Source organism: Pteropus medius, unplaced genomic scaffold (genome assembly GCF_902729225.1).
Source record: "Pteropus medius unplaced genomic scaffold, Ma_sr-lr_union100, whole genome shotgun sequence".
Classification (NCBI taxonomy): domain Eukaryota; kingdom Metazoa; phylum Chordata; class Mammalia; order Chiroptera; family Pteropodidae; genus Pteropus; species Pteropus medius.
In genome coordinates, this window is record NW_024354360.1 from 777,284 (window position 1) to 795,790 (window position 18,507).

Below are 18,507 nucleotides of genomic sequence, written 5' to 3' on the forward strand. Positions count from 1 at the left end.
GTGTGCGTGTGAAGCCTCTTGCTGTGAACTGCCTCTGAAAGCAGAAAGGGGTCACCTAAGAAATCCAAAGTGAGGGAAAATACTCATTAGCAAAGGAATTTTGCTGGGGCCATGAAATGGCAAACTCATTATTTCCTTTCTAAATTCTTTTAAATGAAAGAAAAAATACTGCTTTCCAAGAAATTTTGCTTTTTGGCAAATGCTTGGTGTTTTAATTCAGTTTGGAGGATGAACTAATTGATTTCCCTGGGAGACGATGCCTTTTAAAAATACTACATCCTGTGTTCAACCAGGAAAAATTTCTCACTATCTTACTGTGCTTTTCTTTTTTGCCATTAGAGAGAGAGAGAGAGAGAGAGAACGAGAACTTAGACTTTGTGGAAATATTTTCCTTTCTTTTTTTATTTTCCTTTTCATAGTTTGTTTATTTTTCAAATTGACATGTGCAGAGAAAGTGAATCGCTGATGTAGGAAGCACATCTGGAACCCATCTGCAGTCCATTCCTCCCCCCACCCTCCCTGTGGATGTGCCTTCTAAGCTGGGGTGACACACTTTGGAACTACCTTCTAGAAGGTGTTTTATTCCATCTCTGTAAAAAAGAAAAAGCACTGGTGTTGAAACACCTTGAAATGGACTCACAGATCCCAGCTTATGAGGATAAAGTGAGAACCTTTGGGTAACAGTCTCTGTTGAGTGAATCTAAGGCGTGGGCAGTGTATTTCCTTCACACAAGATGCAGGAAGGGGAGGGTTCTGCGGGGGCCAGGCTTTGCCGATGAACATAAGCCAGGCCCACGCAAGCGTGTAGCTCTGTCAGAACCAATGAGCAGGATTGTCTCTATCTTGAGTGCCCGTGGATCTACTATAATATGCCCAGCTTTCTGAGGATGTACAAGACTAGCTGGCACACATTTCTCAGCATTGGGCTTTAAGTGTTCAGGTGGAATTTAAGTGGTGACCAAACTTGGACAGTGTCACTACCAGCCCCAGACACTAATCTTTTAAAATAAAATGTGAGCATTTATAATGTGTAAATCTCACCCTATGGGTGAGAGCTCCCACTCTGCACAAACACTAATTTACAGGTTGCTGACCGAACCCTGTAAGCCTCCGCAGATACCATCCAAATCGGAGCCCAACCTAGACACCAACACAACACGCTATGAAATCAGTGATGCCACAGTCATATAGGCATGTGCTCAAACAAGGATATCTACATCTATGCCTAGCACACCACTTAGGTTAAGAACATAGGGAAACCTCCCCACATCCACAAACAACAATGAATGATGCACTGTCCACTTGATGGAAGCAACAAGAAGGGCATCTGCATACGTGACAGCAAGAGCATCACATTGGAAGATGCAGGCACAACTGTATACTGCAGGGTTCCATTCATGTGAAGGTCAGAAACAGGCTCCACCCAAGGAGAAGAAGCCCAGACAGTGGTCCCATTTGGGAGTGGGCAGTGACTAGAAAGGGTACAAGGGGACTTGAGGGGCTGGCCTCTTGAGTGTCGGGTTGGGATGCGTCCCTGTGGGTTGAGACAGCTGGCCTCCCCAGAGATGCTTTTGACCACGCACAGTAATGTTCAGATGCATCCAGAATCACTCTGGCCTTTAGCCAGCACTTGACTCTTGGGATGATTCTAATTTCTAATGTCGATAATCCGAAGAAAATACGCTTTTAGTTTTCAAAGAGAACTGGATATCTTCCAGCTACACAAAATGTGGAGACTCACATTTAACAACAAAAACAAAAAAAATGTTCTGAAAAAATATGCTCCTTGAGTAATGAATATTTAATTAAAGGAAATGATAAATCAAGCATTAATGAGAAAAGATGTTCATCCTCAGGATTCACAGTTTTGATGGGTCTCTTCTATACTGTTTTTATTGTGGTTATTTTATAGCTAGTTATTAGTTTTTGTTTGCTTGTTTTTTTTCACTCTGCTCAATTTTATCAAAACTATGTGTGCAGGGGACAAAGAAAAAGATGTCAGTCTGTGGCGCCCTTGGTCTGCTTGCCCTCTGATCTTTACTCCAGGAGAAGTCCGGATCCAGTAGGTTTAAAGGGACTCATATCCTTTCCAGCTAGGCTTCATGGCATAATCAAAGGGGTCTCGGATGTCCAGGAGAAGCCATGAGGCACATAAAATAGCATGGAGTTATCATGGGGAAACTGAGGCATAGGAGACAAGCTTTGGATTTACCGTGGTCTCAAAAACCTTCCCGATGCAGATTCCTGAAGCCCCTTCTTCCTTGTGGTGCAAATTCACATGCAATTCACATCACTCGTTTATTACTACCATTCAGACTACCCTGGTTGTCATATCGCATCATGTTAAGAACGTACCCGTCGTCAGTTCCTGGTACAGAAACTCCTGATGCAGGAGATGTCCAAGAGACATTTTGAGGCAAATCAGACACAGTGGTGTAGTAGACAGAGGGGCAGCCTGGACATAGCAGCAGGTGGCCTAGTGTGGGGGGTGCATGGAGGGCCCTCTGGCCAGCTGTGGGGGAAGAGCAGCCCTCAGGACACTGCTTCTGGATGACTCTCGGTGAAGCTGCACCTGTTTCTCTTCTTTGCCCTGTGCTGGGCCTTTTCCGTGAACAAGGGCACCTTCCGCATGGGGAGTGCTGAGTGCTTGCTCAGTGGTTGTGCCCTGAGGTGGGAAGTAATGGGGAGATAACGGGGGACCAAGTTCTCCTGAGCATGGTGTCTGACCACGTGGGGTGTGGGCTCCCCATCCACCGCTCACAGATAAAGAATAGATAGAGAAGCAGCGATAAAGAACACACACAGTTGTGGGACACCTGTTAATGTACGAGGTGCTGCGAGAGGCACTGTAAACTTCATGAAGTCAGTGTGAGGATTAGATAAATCACTTCAGGCAAAGGGCTCCGGTGGTGTCAGCTGCTGTTATTATTTTTACTCTTAAAAACACAGCTTGCAATTTGCTTTAAAAAAATGGCATGTGGCCTCTGAGAAAAGTCACCAAGGGCTGGGCTGATTCTAGAAAGTGTCACAGAGGAGGTAAAATTTGACTCAAGGCTTGAAGGACTGACAAGATTTAAGTAAAAATGGGGGAAGGGCAAAAGTAGCTGGTTGGAAAGATGCCCGTCTGGGTGATCCATCCCTGTCTCCTCTGAGAAAACCAGCAGACAAAGCCCATTTTCCTTGCTGGGCCTCAGTCCGAATGTATGTGGAGGTGCTGGGGCTAGGGGTTGGGGGCAGCCTTGCCCTCTGCCCAAGGCAGCAAGGTGACCCTGGGCTTGGATGGGCCATGATCAGGGAAGGCAGCCCAGGGCTGATCGGCGATGGGGGAGACCTCGGTAGGTGCCCACTCCAGTCTTTCATTGTTAGCCTGGCCTCAGAACTTGCTTACTGTTCCCTTTTGAAGTTAGAAGAGGTTTCTGCCACCTGTAGCATTCAGGCTGACCCCCAAGTCCTTCATAACCTCAGACAGCTATCACAGAAGAGCCAGGGAAGAAAGGTCAGGAGCAGTTCCAGGTAGAACACAGGTGTCAACTGAAATGCTGGGGCCTACGGGGTTTCCAGAACAAGTGGCATATTGAAGCTCTTGGACACTGGAAGAAGTCTCCGCAAAGAAGCAATTGGGCCACCTCTGCCCAATCTCGGAGGACTCCAGTCCCCCAGACTAATAACGGGACTAGTGTGGGGAGGGATGGGGGAGGGAGGAAAGCAGTTAGTTGCCTGGAGGGTTTCGTGCGGGTTGGGGGAACCCTGGCCAGGGGCTTCTCCCCCCACAGAGCAGCTGTCCAACCTGACCCCTGGTCCTTCCAGGGACTAAAGCCTGTCTGGGCCTTGATTCGTACCTGGGAATGAGCTCGGTGGGTGGAGGAGGCCTTCAGATCCCATCACACCCCAAAATGCATAGCCCCATGTCATTGGAGAGTGGTCGATTTGCCTCTAATCCAAATTTAGGGTTGTGACTTAAACATTAAAAAGTACCAAAACAAAACTTCACTGGATATACACAATGGACTGTTTTAAATTAACCTCATTTGATCTTAATTATTTGATATTTAAATACTCAAATAATTTAAATATAAAGTCAGTCTACCAAAAGCCCTTTTACCTTGATAATTGGGCTTGTTTCACTGTGGACATCACAGGAGGCCACAGACAGAGTGGGGAGTGTCCAGGGTCTGGTAGGGGAAAGGTTAAAATGGAGGGCTGTCCAGGCCTGGCTCCTGGGTTCACCACCTTCACTGTCTCACTGGTGCTCTCAGGTTGGTTGTTTCTTTCAACTCGCAGACACTGATTTGGTTTTGGATGCTTTGACAGTTACAGCTGATATCCAGGCCTCTGAGATTTTATGCCAAACTTCAAGTCCTTGCTTTCTCTTACTTTAACTTCGATGGAAGTTGATTCCACCTTTACAGGTTTGTATTCCTTCCTCTCCCAGCTCTCTGCTTGGCAGACCTATTGGCCATCTGGATCTGGTTTCTGTGCTTGGCCCTGGTTGCAGGGGAGGCCGTCCGGGAAGTATGGGTTCATCCCATGATGTCATTCCAGAACTCACTAGAGAGCTTTCAGAAACCAGGTGGGCACCTTCCAGAGTCCATCCTATTTTTTTTTTTTGACTTGAGATGATCCTCAGTTGCTCTTGGTAACTGAAAATAATGGTTTACCAGCTCCCATGCCAAAGATGAGAATTAACAGTAAGTGCCTTGAGAGTAGCAGATGGTAGTTTTATTTGGTTCTGCACGTCAGGAATGAATGACCAATGATGGTGATGCCCCTGAGCCGAACTTCCCTCCACAGTACCTGCAGACACCAAATTGCCCCCAGGTCCTCAAGCACTTTGGGTCTTGGACTGTGTTGAGAGGCTCTCTCTGAGGCTATAAAGACCAGTTGTCCAAGTACTTCAGCATTTTTTGTGCATTTCTCCAGCTTTGCTGCCACCTTCGCTCTTAGGTGGTATGACCTTATCACAACCTCCTTTATCTTTTTGCAGGAGCCCATTCTTCACACTCAAACTGGTATCTGGCAGGGATCATCACTGCTGAAGCCTGAGCCAGTCTTTATTTTTCCTGGAAATGGACGTTCCCAGGGCGCCCCCTGGTGGATTTGGAGCTGACCGTCCGTGAATTCCAAGTGATGGCCAGAGTCCTCACACCTCACCTCAGACCCTTCCCTGGGAATGAGACTCTGCACGAACATTACAACTACGTGGGCAAGCTGGCGGGCCGCGAGGGCAGCAACCTCACCACTGTGCTGTTCTTGGTCATCTGCAGCTTTATTGTCCTAGAGAACCTGATGGTTCTGATTGCTATCTGGAAAAACAATAAATTTCACAACCGCATGTACTTTTTCATTGGCAACCTGGCTCTCTGTGACCTGCTGGCTGGTGTTGCCTATAAGGTCAACATTCTGATGTCAGGCAAGAAGACACTGAGCCTGTCTCCAACAGTCTGGTTCCTGCGGGAAGGCAGCATGTTTGTGGCCCTTGGGGCATCTACCTGTAGCTTACTGGCCATCGCCATTGAGCGGCACTTGACCATGATCAAAATGAGACCATATGACGCCAACAAGAAGCACCGTGTCTTCCTTCTGATTGGGATGTGCTGGCTCATAGCATTCTCTCTGGGCGCCTTACCCATTCTGGGCTGGAACTGCCTGCACAACCTGCCCGACTGCTCTACCATCTTACCCCTCTATTCCAAAAAGTACATCGCATTCTGCATTAGCATCTTCATGGCCATTCTGGTGGCCATTGTGATCCTATACACGCGCATCTACTGCCTGGTAAAGTCCAGCAGCCGCAGGGTGGCCAGCCCCCAAAACTCGGAGCGATCCATGGCCCTTCTGCGGACCGTCGTGATCGTGGTGAGCGTGTTCATTGCCTGCTGGTCCCCGCTCTTCATCCTCTTCCTCGTGGATGTTGCCTGCAAAGCAAAGGAGTGCGCTGTCCTGTTCAAGGCCCAATGGTTCATTGTGTTGGCGGTGCTCAACTCCGCCATGAACCCCGTCATCTACACTCTGGCCAGCAAGGAGATGCGGCGGGCCTTCTTCCGGCTGGCCTGCAACTGCCTGGACAGGGCACAAGGCACCCGTTCCTCGCCCAACCAGCCCGCTCTTGATCCAAGCAGAAGCAAATCCAGTGGTAGCAACAACAGCAGCCCCTCCCCAAAGAGCAAGGAAGACATCCCCCAAACAGTCACCTCACCTTGCATAACTGACAAAAACAAAGCTTTGCAGAACGGGATCCTCTGCAAGTGAGGGCCTGGCCTCAAGGAGCATGGGATCCCTACATCTCTGTGGCAGAAGTGGCACCCAGGCAAGAGGCCATGTGCTTATTTATTGCTTATCTCATCATGGAGCTCTGCCAGAGCTGAGACTCGGGAAATCTATTTTGCCAACAGCCTGCCCAATGTAGCCATCTGTTAAGGCTGGGACCCAAGGACTTGCCAACCCATATCAGTGTAGACAGTGTGCCTTATTGTTTCAGGCTCCAGAGCTTTCCAAATGTACCAAGCTGCTGATGTCATCGTTGCCTTCCCCAGAATCCTACAGCTGCTCTCTGGTGTTCCTGGAGAGGGGAGGCCATGGGCCACACAATGTACAGTGTGTTTCCCAGGACATCGGGATGATGTTTGGGTAACCACACTGTACTGACTGTGCCAAGAATGGATGCTTGTGTATTCTGTCATTTCTATGCTACATTGCACTTGTATTTCAGATGTCTGCCATTGGCATGTGCATAAGCTGCAGTATGTGGCACAGTTATGTTAGCAGTAATCAAGTATGTTTTGACTGAACCACAAACTATAAGAATATGGATGGGAACTAGGTAGACATGCCAGTTCCAGTCTCCTCAGACTGATGTGAAGTCTTGAGTTGAGCAGGTTTTGAATGCTAAAATTCTCAAAAATACCTTGTCTAAGGCTGGTCCCAGATGTGTGGGTCTGACCCCAAACAGCCCTGAGACATGCCTGGGAGTAGGTCAGTGTCTGAAAAGTCCTCACAAGAATGACCAAGTTCTGTAGGCATAGGTCCCCCAAGGAGCCCCACCCCCCTTCTTTTCTGTCATGTGTCCCTGCATAATTTTAAGCACACTCAAAATTAGCCAAATTACATGATTATTCTGGGGTTTCCACAGGTCACAAAAAAAGTCAGCCAAGGTCTTCCAGGAGCCTGTGCCCCAGACCAACTAAGAAATGAGCTCGCTTGGAAGAAGCAGGGACAAACCTCCAGCTCATTTCACCTTTCCAAAGTTGCCAGAAGTAGCTGTCAGTTAGCAGAAAATTTCCATTGAATTGGGAGAGGTTTCCAAGACCACTTTGATCCTATATTGAGTTCCATTCTGTATCAGGAAAGCACCCAGTCAGTAACCCCTCTGTTGCCACAGCTGAGGAGCGGGGAACCGTCAGCAATCTCACGGCTTCTGGAAAGCTGAACCTGACAGTCACTATTAGATCAGTTTAATTGTCAGGAGTGAAATATGATGTGGTGGTTTGTTCATTCTTCAAAGAAACGTAAAGTGTGTGTAATCTTACTTTTCAACATAGGTCGACGCTGTATCACTCTGTTTACCTTATAATGGGATTACGCCAGAGGCATTTTTGTGCATTGTCTTCCCCAAGGGTTCTACATGAATACAAACTGATAAAAAGAAACACACACGTCTGTAGAGCTCCCATAAGCACACAGTGGATGTGTTGAGTTCTTTGTAAAAACAGAAACAAAACAACCTTCAAAAGGATTCTTACTTGGGAAAACCTCATATATGACACCCTTGAAGTTTTTAGGCTCAGTGATAATGTTGCCTGTAAAGACTAAAAGAGCAGTCTTAGCACGTTAACGTATTTGAAGAGAAATTAACTCTTGTTTACCTGATGAAAGTTCTTCTTATTGAGGAATAGTTCCGTGTATCCAGGGGGATCTCCATGTACTGACCAAAGATTCCTCGTCTTTTTTACTGATGAGATAAATCCTGTTTGTAAGATGTTCATCAGTGGCATTTTTCTTTGCCTTCTTTACACTCCTGAAAAGAAGCTTGTTCTTTTATCAAGTAGCGTGAGAAAACCCAGGGTATTTCTAGGGATGGTAAGCATTAAGGTACTGGGTTAAGAAAAAAAATGCACCAGAGGGCCAAAATGTTGGGTATTGTACTTCACGTAGGTAGTGACATGGCTTTAGAACTTTATATCATAGTTCTCTGTTGCTCTGGGGGCCCTAGATCTCTGGCACTAATATTAATAACACTTTGTACCATAACCACAATGTCCCTGTGAGATAACACCAAACGTTCAAACAATCTGAATGAAAAATACTCCAAAAAAAAATTGTGTTATCTGATATGTGCAAAAAATAATCAACATTAATACCAATGTGTATATTCCTAACTAGCTAGCTGGAGATCATTTAGAAGTTGAGTGTTTCAAAGCCACAGAAAAGCTGTGCTTTAGATCTCATTCAGTTAGAAACCTTTACTATGTCCCATATATGTTTGTTAAAAAATAAAACCAAAAGCCTTTGTAAAAACCATTGTTGGAAGTCCATGTGGGGGTCGTGCATCTCCAGGCCACACCTTGTCGGATACAAGATGGCAGCCAGCCCCTCACCTGGTACTAGTGTCTCTATAGGAATTAAACCACTCTTGGAACCCCGGTAATCTTTCCACCTATACTTCCCCACTGGCATATGTGGTGTTTGGTGAAGCCTGGTGGATTGGGGCTATTTCAGCAATGTCAGTGAGTTGGATTGTTTTGAGGATGGTCAACAGACTGCCTTTTGACAGGGTGACGATTGAGAGCCCTGGCAGTCAAGGTAGGGCTAGAGGAAATGCAATGCTTGGTTTTGTTCCATTTGTAACAGGAGAGAAGAGGCCAGAACTGGCCCTTTCCCCAGCTTTCTCCTTTATAAATGGTAGGTTTTGGTGTGGTGGTGTGTGTGTGTGTGTGTGTGTGTGTGTGTGTGTCCGTGTCCCCATTCTGTGCCCTACAGAGAAAGAGGCTGGCATTTGGCATGACTAATCTGGTGGTGACAGTCATGAAGAAATCTCCCCAGCACAACCAAGGACCAAACCTTCTGCCTCCTGTGATTCTGCCCAAGGCCCACTTGGTAGAGGTTAACAGAAGTCCCCTCAGGAATGCTTCTGCCCAGCAGCCATTTACATTTACACCCTCGGCTGACAGGCAGGGCTTTGCTGTGACTGTGCTTTAAGAAGTCTCCTGGAGAATGACAGACTATCCGCTTTCTCTGGAAAGGTTTCAACCTCCCCTCCTCTCTTTTGAGTCAAAACAATATCCACAATCCAAATGAAAGACTTTTCACAATATTCTTTATTGCCCACAGACTTATACTGACAGTCATTTAAACAATGGACAATTTAGAAAACAGCTGTTATCTCAACCTTTGAGCCATGGTGATTCTGCGCTGGTAAAGAGCTTTTCACAGAACTGTAACAAGGTGTATTTTATAGAAAACTTCTAATTAAATTACCAAGTCCATGCTTTTAAATTGTGTTTATGAGTGCAAAACCTCAACACCCAAATGTTTTAGTATCTAAGTGAAATATCAAAGAGTTTGCTACATAATCAGAAATGCGCATACCACTATTCTGAAAATGAAGGCACAGTTTCCGATAACCAATGATAAGAAGTGCAGCATTGCCTGCATGGTGATAACCTCCTTCCTGGGCCAGAGTGATGACAGCTGGGGATGCCCCTCCGCTTGGCTATCCCAGAAGCACAAGGACATGCCAGGTGTGTCATCAAAGGCTCTCAACTAGAAACCACATCATTTCCTAAAGGAATGAAGTGGATTCACTGAAGGTGAGGAAATTTAAGCCAATCCCCTTCACCCACTGTATTGTCAAACCTCCCAAATGTTGGCCAAATAACTAAGGTGTTACCATTTTTCATAAAGCAGAGATTAGAAAACTTTGAAATCAGCTTTGTATTTCCACTCCTCAGAGATGTCCAAAGGCCCATTCCGTTTCAATATCAAAGTAGAAAGTGGTGAATTGGCAATAAACCCATATAGAGACCTTTACAATAATTCTTTTTTGTTTCACAAAAGTTAATGAAAAACCAAACACAAAATTTTCAAATAATATTTATCAATGTGTATAATTTGTCACCCAAATGCTTTTTAAAAAAGTGATATTCTATTATTACACATTAAACTTATACAGAGGTTTCTCCTAATCCTTAGATTTAAAGATCAAATATTTAATTCTTGTTTAAATCTGAATACAAAGAACATTCACGCACTTAATTTTATAGTATTTATTCCAGAACAAGTTATATTCAAAGGTCAAGTGAACAGCGAACATTCCATTTGCAATCAACACATAGTTGTTACAAGGTAATTGTGTTTAAGGATGGATTTGCCCATTGATTTCTGCTTTGTTAATTGTCCCTCGAATTGGTGGTTAGAAAATCTGGTCGTGATGAAATGTCCCAGGTGAGCATGAATGAATTACCTCAAATCTCAGGACCATGGCGTGCACTCTCATGTGCAAATTTTCCTACCTGCAGCATACAACAAGACGGAAACTTAAACTTTGAGATTTCATTTCCCACACGAGACTGGCTCTTCCAGCCCCCTGGAGGGAGCCCAGTGTGTTTGGAGCCTAAGGGATTCATTTATTCAGACACACCTGTGAACGCAGGAAAGAGAAGTGACAAGAGCAGCCTCACTGCCACCTCCAGCCTCCCCGCTAACACCATCCATTTTGCCCGCAGAGGGTGTCCTGCCTCCTCCTAGGCCTTCTGCCTTGTCTGCCTGCACTAGCACACTCGTCCCATCTGCCCTCCAGTTTGCAAAGCCTTCAGATTCCTCAGACCCACTCAGGAGCCTCAGCCTCCACAGTCTTGCCGAACTTAGCCACAACACTGTGGAGCTTGTCACACCAATGCCGTGTGTGTTTGCTTCCCACTGGATTACACCCACAGGCAGGAAGAACCCTCATTCACGTCTCTATTCCAGGGACCCAGCACAGTGCCTGCCGAATGTGACTAATATAGAGATGAGGCCAAGAGAAGGCTGGTGAGAAACACTAACAAGCAGTACCGTGTTTGCAGCTGCACCAGAGAGGACAATGCTCACACCCTTCCCCTATCCCCATCTCGACCCTGGGCACACTGTGATGGGGACAGCCTCTGCCACACTGGACTCTTCTCATCCTTGCTGGCCTCCCACACACATACCACACACTGCTGGATGAACACAGGATGTAGGTCCGGACTTGATTAGTATGCCCCCCCTCTTTTTACTTTATCCTCCTCCGCTCTACCATCCTCTCCTTTCCTCATCTTCCCTTGCTAGCCTCATCCCTCGCGTCTTTCTATCATTTCCCAAAGTGGACCCCCATGGTTCTCCAGTTGTCTGTGGATGTCAGGACACATCAGTCTTCAAACTTTTAACATTTGCCTAACCTTCTAGTTGTCATTGTTAGTTAAAATATCAAAACCCAGGGAGGAGTCCCGAGGTACAAATCACACAGCCATACTTCATGTGCACACATACGGTGAGACACACATCCATTGTAATCAATGCAGGTACAGGTATGTGTGTTTACACACATACAGACAGAGATGCACGTCTGTTGTAATCAGTGTAGGTACATGTATGTATGTATGTGTGTGTATGTATGTATGTATGTATGTATGTATACACACACACACACACACACACACACACACATATGAGACTGACATTCACAAGTCCTGGTATAAAGTTGCAATTTTTCTGGCTGCTATAAAATGTGCCAGTTTTAAAACTGCATTATGTTGCTTGCAAACTTATAAATATGTATAAACTCCATTATAAATAAATTGTAGCTGGCGGATGGCATTTTATCTTCCAGCAATGATTACATGAAGTTATAAATGTTTGTTAATCCTCACTTTTAAACTCACAGCATGGGCCTGGGGTCTATGGCACGAACTGGTATGAAAATATAATCATAGAAGAGGGAGTCATCAGTGTGAGGGCTGGCGACTCACACTTGATAGTGGTTCTCAAAGTCTAGACTGCCCACCAGCATCACTCGCAATTTATCAGAAATACAAATTCTCGGGCCCATCCAGACTTCTCTAGTCAGGAACTCTGGGGAGGGCCCCCACGGCTCTGATGCCTGCCTTCTCCCCTAAGCCTGCTTAGCCCAAGCCTGCTTAGTCCTCTCTGCCCAAAGACTCCCCAGCTTGGGAAGTATGCATAAGTGTGTACAGCACTGGCCTGGACAGCCTTCGCTGCTGGGTTGGGTGGGTAAATGCCCAGCTCCTGCCCCGGTGGGTCAGCTCTGACGTGTGTTCAGCCCTACCTCCCGCAGTCCCCAGTGAGATTAGTTATCCAAATCCTGGTGACTTGCCTGATCATATTCGCCTCATCAGCTTCCTTTCCTGCCCCACATACACGCAGATCCTCTCTCAGTGTCTGCTTCTGAAGGACCCCAGACTATACGAAGGGATAGAAACACTTGCTCATCATCCGTGTGAGTGATTCACGCTTTTATGCATTTTGAGGAAAGGATGATTAAGTGCAAAGTTAAGGAGAGAAGAACTACTTGCTATTTCCATTGAGGAGAGCTTTAGGCACAAGTCCTAAAGGACCGTACTAAGTCCTACTCTCTGTCCTACATTCGGCCACTGACCACCCTCTGGCAAGTCACCTGGCTCCAGTTTCCTCACTGAAAAACAGTTTCCTCCAGCTGCATTATCCCTTGACTCTCTCTTGCTCATTGTCCTCTGTGGAGCAGCAACAGTACCAGGTTTGCAACACGTTCCAGTAAAGTAGTTTTTCAACTTCTCTTTCTCAGGACCAATTTCAGAAGTTTCACTACAGAACCAGAGTATAATTCTGAAACCCAAGGCCAAGATTTGTCTGCATCCCATAGTTACTTATTTGCAGTCTGTCCACAATTCTTCCTATTTCCAGTCAGGTGGTCACCATTCACAGGAAGGCAGGTGTGGCATCTGTACACACTTGGCCAATGAGATAGAAATGATGCAGTTTTGTGTGAAGCATCTAAGGAAACAATTGTCCTTCATGCTTACACATATTCACCACCCGCACAGACCACACAGTGCGGACTGCACACCCCTGTGGCGCAGGTGGTGAGCCACAGCTCAGAGAAATCCAGCAACTAGCACCAGGCCACATGGCTTTGTGTGTGCCAGAGCAGAGGCTGGACAGAGGTGTCCACCACTGCTGACACTGCCCAGGGAGCCTATGATCCAAGGAAACGTGTGACTGGCCCTCATATGGTGACTGATTCAGGGAAATAAGGATAGGAACATTAGTTTTAAAGCCTTACTTATATAAAGGAGCCATCCAGGCATCCGAATCTACCTGAAGAGAAAACTCCACTTCAGGAGTATGGGCTTCTTTAGGAGCCCCGGAAAGCCATGGAGTTAGGAGACATGTGTTGGCAGTGTCCCTGAGCCCAGGGGTCCTTTTGGGGACCACACAAAGTGTCGTTCTGTCCTCTTTCCTTCCCCCAGGCATGCCCTTCCTTCCACAGGCCTTTTCCTTCTCACATAGCATGTCATTTTCTGTCCCCATTAGAAATTATCAGTAGTGTTCTTCTCCACCAGGAGACCCTCAGGACACCATATATACTGTAATTGCGTCTTTGTCCAATTACCCCAACAGCTGAGACAACCTTAAACAGAATCATTGCTCAAATGAAACATGAGGACTGGTCCTTTGGCCTCTCAAATAAAAAAAGGCCAGAAGTGGTAGCTTAAGCACAGGATATAGACCGGGAGTTGTTGTCCTGATGCCTGTTTATCAGGCTGTTCACTGAGCCGTTCAGGGTCTCCTTGGTAGTCAAGCTTCAAAACTGACTTAAAATAGGGTTGAACGGCCTCATAAGAGGCTCCACAGGCTCTCAGCAGGACCAGAATGTCATTTGAAACATAGCTAATTCAAACAGGATGGTGCAAGTAGAATGGACGGTAGATAGGGGCCTCCAGTGCCACTCAACAGGGCCATTTTAGGATTGCTAGACCCGCTCTGCACTCACAGCCTGGGTCGAGCAGACAGGGACCCGTGAGAGGGGCAGCAACCCTGGAGCATTCCGTGGGCCCAGGTGGCTTTGTAGGGGCGCAGCATACATCCCCCGGCAGTCGGAGGCCTTGGAGCACTCGGCCTAGTGCTGCTCTGCCAGCCTCTTCACTTCAAGAGCCCAGCCCTGCCCAGGCAGAGACACAGTTGGAGAAACTGTGGGAGGAAGGCCCCAATCTGGCCAGAGAGGAGGCCCCGTCACTTCTGCCTCCAAATCCTGACCTTAAAGCTCAGCAGAGCTCGAGAAACACAGGGTGAGTGGAGCAGCTCTCCTGCCTGCCAACTGCGTGGCCTCCGGAGCCTCAGTTTCCCTGTCTATGATTGAGGCTCACAGTGATGCTCCTCACTTGGAGCTTGAAGGAAGAGATGAGATGACTCATGTTTGCTCTCATATGATTCACAAATGGAGGGAACAAAGATAAGAAAACCACTGCCATCTGCTGTCTCGAATCTGCTCCAATAGCTACAAAGTGCCAATTTTTCCCAGTGGCTCTTTTCCACTGTAAACAATCTTATAATCTGAGCTTAAAGAATGAATTTTTTGAATTAATATGGAAACAAAATTTTATCCTCCCAACACTTGTAATTTTCTAAACTGATTCTTATGCAAAAAATCATGATCTATATCACTTATCACCATTAAGATAAATACTGACTTCAAAGCAGATTGCTACTCAAACTGCAGGTCACCATTTCTTATGTTCCCAAGAGGAAAAATAGGGCAGGTCAAATATTCAGGTGCTCACAGCTCTTAACTCTCTTTTTCTGCCTGCTCTTGCCCCTTCACATTGGAATTTTGGCCTTACAAGTGGGGCATGTAAGACTGTGGAAGGAAAAGCCATTTTATCTGTTTTTATATGTATGTACACCCACACACAGAGAAGTCAGATGTTTCTGTGTGTCTGTGGGGCTGCAGGCCTCCAGGAGATGAGTTGGGGCAGTTCTCACAGCCACTGCGAAGTCTGCAGGGCAGGAGGTGGAGCCAGCTGCTTCCCTGAACCCCATTCAACTCCATTGCTTCTAGATAACTTAGAGCAAGGTATCCACGCTGCCCCTAAAACCAGAACCATTCCAGGAAGCAGCAGGATGGTCCAGATTAGTTCCAAACCACTGCAGAACATTCTAGAAGATTGAAGCCACTGTCACCTTGGATTCACTGGATCCTCTCAAAGAGCAAAAACTCCAAAGAAGGCTATATACGAAGTCGTGGACCTGCCCCGATCCTTCTTCGCCCGTCAGCTCTATCCCACTCCCCCATCCTGGCCACTCCGCCAAAAGTAGAAATGGTGTTCTCACACTCAGCATTAGAACGTTGCAGAATTAGCACTCATTAGAATTTTAAAAATCTATCTTTAAATCCTCATTCCTGAAACATCAGAGTTATTACTATCCAACTCCAAGTGTGTGTGGAGCATCTTTCTGTTGCACTGATCACAGGGGTGCGTATGCTATAGGATATCACTGGGAAAGAAGCCAGTATTGCAGCACTGGTGAGAAGGTGCCAACACACAAATGAATCTTTCAATCTTTTAAAAGACAACATCTGTTAAACCACAAAGTAATCTCAACTCACATAAATTTTAAAAGTCACAAACACTGTCAACTTCCCAACACCAAATGACCTAGCAGGAATCACAGTGTTTTATCTTGAAAAAAGGAGCCAACACTCAGCATTACATGGGGCACACACACTTTTCATGGAGCAATTGGGAAACTTGTAGGAGAGACAACCAGTCACTTTACCCACTAATTGCCCCAGAAGCAGAAACTCATATTGATTCTCAAAACTGTAGGCAAAGTTCAACTCAGGGGGAAGGACTGATGCCAATGTCTCCAGGACAGAACTCTGAGCATACATGTTCTTACTGTCTTCAGCACAACTCATACAGATGCTTTTTCTTCTCTCCTGAATATAAGAGAGGAGGCAACTTTACTGACAGCTAAAATCTGTCAGTCTGAAATCAACTGGTCGGCCAGAAAGACATGCAAACCAAGACTTTGCCCTAATTACCCCTCCACACTTGCTCATTTTGTCAACGTACAGAAAAAAACAAGGCAAGCACTTGCCAGTCAAGATATTCATTAGGGAGGCTCATTTGGTGCCATATTTGGCACTAAAATGAATCCCCAAGAACCCCTGGACAACCAGGGTCAAGGCAGACAGCATTCCTATGCTCAGCATGATGCAAAACAGCTGGAGGGATGCCTGCTCCTTAGTGAAACTGCAGAATCCTTCCGATGCTCAACACCCCATGCACACAGGTGTAATGCCAACAGCCCAGGAAGCATCTCAGAAAAGGAGGGACAGTCATCAGAACCAGCACATCAGAGTGCTTTACGTGCAGAGGTAGGCCTCTTTGGGTAGCATCTTACCTGATTCTATTACAGTCTCACTACTGATACTACTGCTTGCCTCTGCTCTCCATATTGTGCTTATTAGGTAAACTGCGGGTAAAGCCTTACAGGTGGACTTTCCCAGTGGAATGGGTCAGTTGAATTAGATTTTTGCCCAGACAACTACAGTCGAACTTTTTTCATTAAAAACATACAGCACAGAACATCAGTCTTACATCTTTCTTAGTCTTAAAAAATAGAAATATAAAGAGATTATTTGTACAGGATGTATAGGTATGTACACCTTTACTATGCACATGAGAAATCAGAACAAGTTTGTGAAACCTGCACTTTACAGAAGCCTTCCTCCTGGGGCTTTGGAACAAGGCTCTGAGCCTGCGGGCAGCTGCCCGAATTCCCGTAGCCCAATACCCATCTACTGGGAAGAACCGAGTCCTCTTGATGACAGGTGCACTGTCAAGAAAGGGCAGCTGGCTGGTCACAGGTTCCTCTCTACCGGCTGCTGGAGGCAGAGCTCACTTCCAGCGGAGACGATGGGTAAGCTATTCTCCAGATGGTGGTTGATGAGGTGGCTGATGCTGTCAAAGATCCTGTCCTTTGTCCGGATCTGTGAGGGAAACAGAGGGAAAATTAGTATGACCCACAGGCAGAAAATAAGAACACGCTCTGTTTAGTGTCAGCCAGACTACTTGAACTGGAGAGGCACTTCCTGAGGATCTGGAGCCTCCCTACACTTTCAGAGATGGTGTCTCCAGTGTCCCTGGTCACTGTCACTGGCCAGTCAATTCAGTCTGCTCATCTGTCGACCCCTCCAGGACTGAGCCACAGTATCCCCACCTTCAGCAACCAGGAACTATGATGAGCTCCCCTGCCTCCTGCCAGCCTTCTCTCCTGCTCCCTCCTGCCCTCATAGGCTCTATCCCAGAAACTCCTGTCTAGCCATTATGCACCACCCACTGGGATCTGCAGGCTCTCATGGCCTTCTCACCTGCAGGCCTTTGCACTGACTGTCCCTAGAGGCCACCTCCACCCCAAAAATGAGACGACACACTTCCTGTGAAGACCACATTTGAAAAAGGCAGTATGACACCTGGCCAGGAGCAATCTTCAAGTGTTCTCTGGACACAGCCCTCTAGGTCCTGCTCCTCTGAGATGGAGTGAGAGATGGGGCAGGAAGCAAGCACCTGGCTATACCCATTCACCCTGCAGGCCCTTAGATGGCCTTCACAATGGGTCCAGGATGCCTGGGTACCTCGATCTCTCCAACCTTATTGTTGAAAACCCATCCTTCCTTTGGGGCAACCAGCTATCCCCCAATCCTCCCTCAGGGACTGCAAGGGCAGATCTATTCTCCTATTCACTTGTGCTAATATTCTTCTTTCCCCAAATTCTTAATCTCACCCCCACTCCCTTCCTTAATGTAGCCACTCTTGTCTCTCTCCCTCCATCATCCCATCAATGGGACATCTATCTCTGGGCCTTCAGCCCCAGATCTCACTTCCACTCCAAATCTAAACTCTAGGTGTGCATATCAGAAACTCCTGCCTGGCAATCTGTTCTGGTCTCTATCAATTAGTGGCCAAAAGCAACAGCTCAAATTTTGAAATTAGGATGTTTTCCTCTCCTGGGATCCAATTCTAAGGCAAGGCTCCCTCCCCACCCATCTCTGTAAGTACCAGTGGGGAAGAGGTCTCCCAGGTCACAGGGTCCCCTGACTCTTGGGCGTTAAGCCTCAGTGATGATGTAATCTGATGGACACATTCAGGTAGAAATCTTTTTGTAGGATTTGTCAGCATCTTTCCATTGAGGCTGCTTATTCTTCCTGGAGCTCTTTAGAATTCCCAGCCTAGAAAGAGGCCCCTGGGTGATGTGGGCAATCTACTTCCTTGAAAGCCAGGGGCACCAAGGAGCTGAGCTGGAGACTAGTATTGTTAGCATATTGCCTTGACATTGACTCCTTATTCCCACTTCTTAATGATTAACACTCATTTAAATCTAGGACAATAGAGGTGGACAAGGAAGTGTCTGGGACAGTGGTCTCAACCTGGACTCATGTCAGAATCACTTTAGTAACCCCACACCCAGACCAACTTCATCAGGAGCTCA

General features: G+C 46.5%; 2 protein-coding genes across 5 annotated transcripts in view; one reads left to right on the forward strand and one right to left on the reverse strand.

The window, feature by feature from the left end:
• S1PR3 (sphingosine-1-phosphate receptor 3) overlaps positions 1-9,426 on the forward strand; it is a 12,982-nt gene extending 3,556 nt beyond the window's left edge. The window contains exon 3 of the mRNA XM_039852138.1: positions 4,985-9,426. Within this exon, the coding sequence (XP_039708072.1) occupies positions 5,128-6,249 (1,122 nt within the window). The 5' untranslated portion in view covers positions 4,985-5,127 and the 3' untranslated portion in view covers positions 6,250-9,426. The remainder of the gene's footprint in view (positions 1-4,984) is intronic.
• SHC3 (SHC adaptor protein 3) overlaps positions 9,297-18,507 on the reverse strand; it is a 154,953-nt gene continuing 145,742 nt past the window's right edge. For 3 of the 4 annotated variants that reach the window (XM_039852137.1, XM_039852136.1, XM_039852133.1), the window contains exon 12: positions 9,297-17,008. In XM_039852137.1, coding sequence (XP_039708071.1) covers positions 16,880-17,008 — 129 coding nt within the window. In that variant the 3' untranslated portion in view covers positions 9,297-16,879. The remainder of the gene's footprint in view (positions 17,009-18,507) is intronic. The other variant, XM_039852134.1, reaches the window with a different exon arrangement.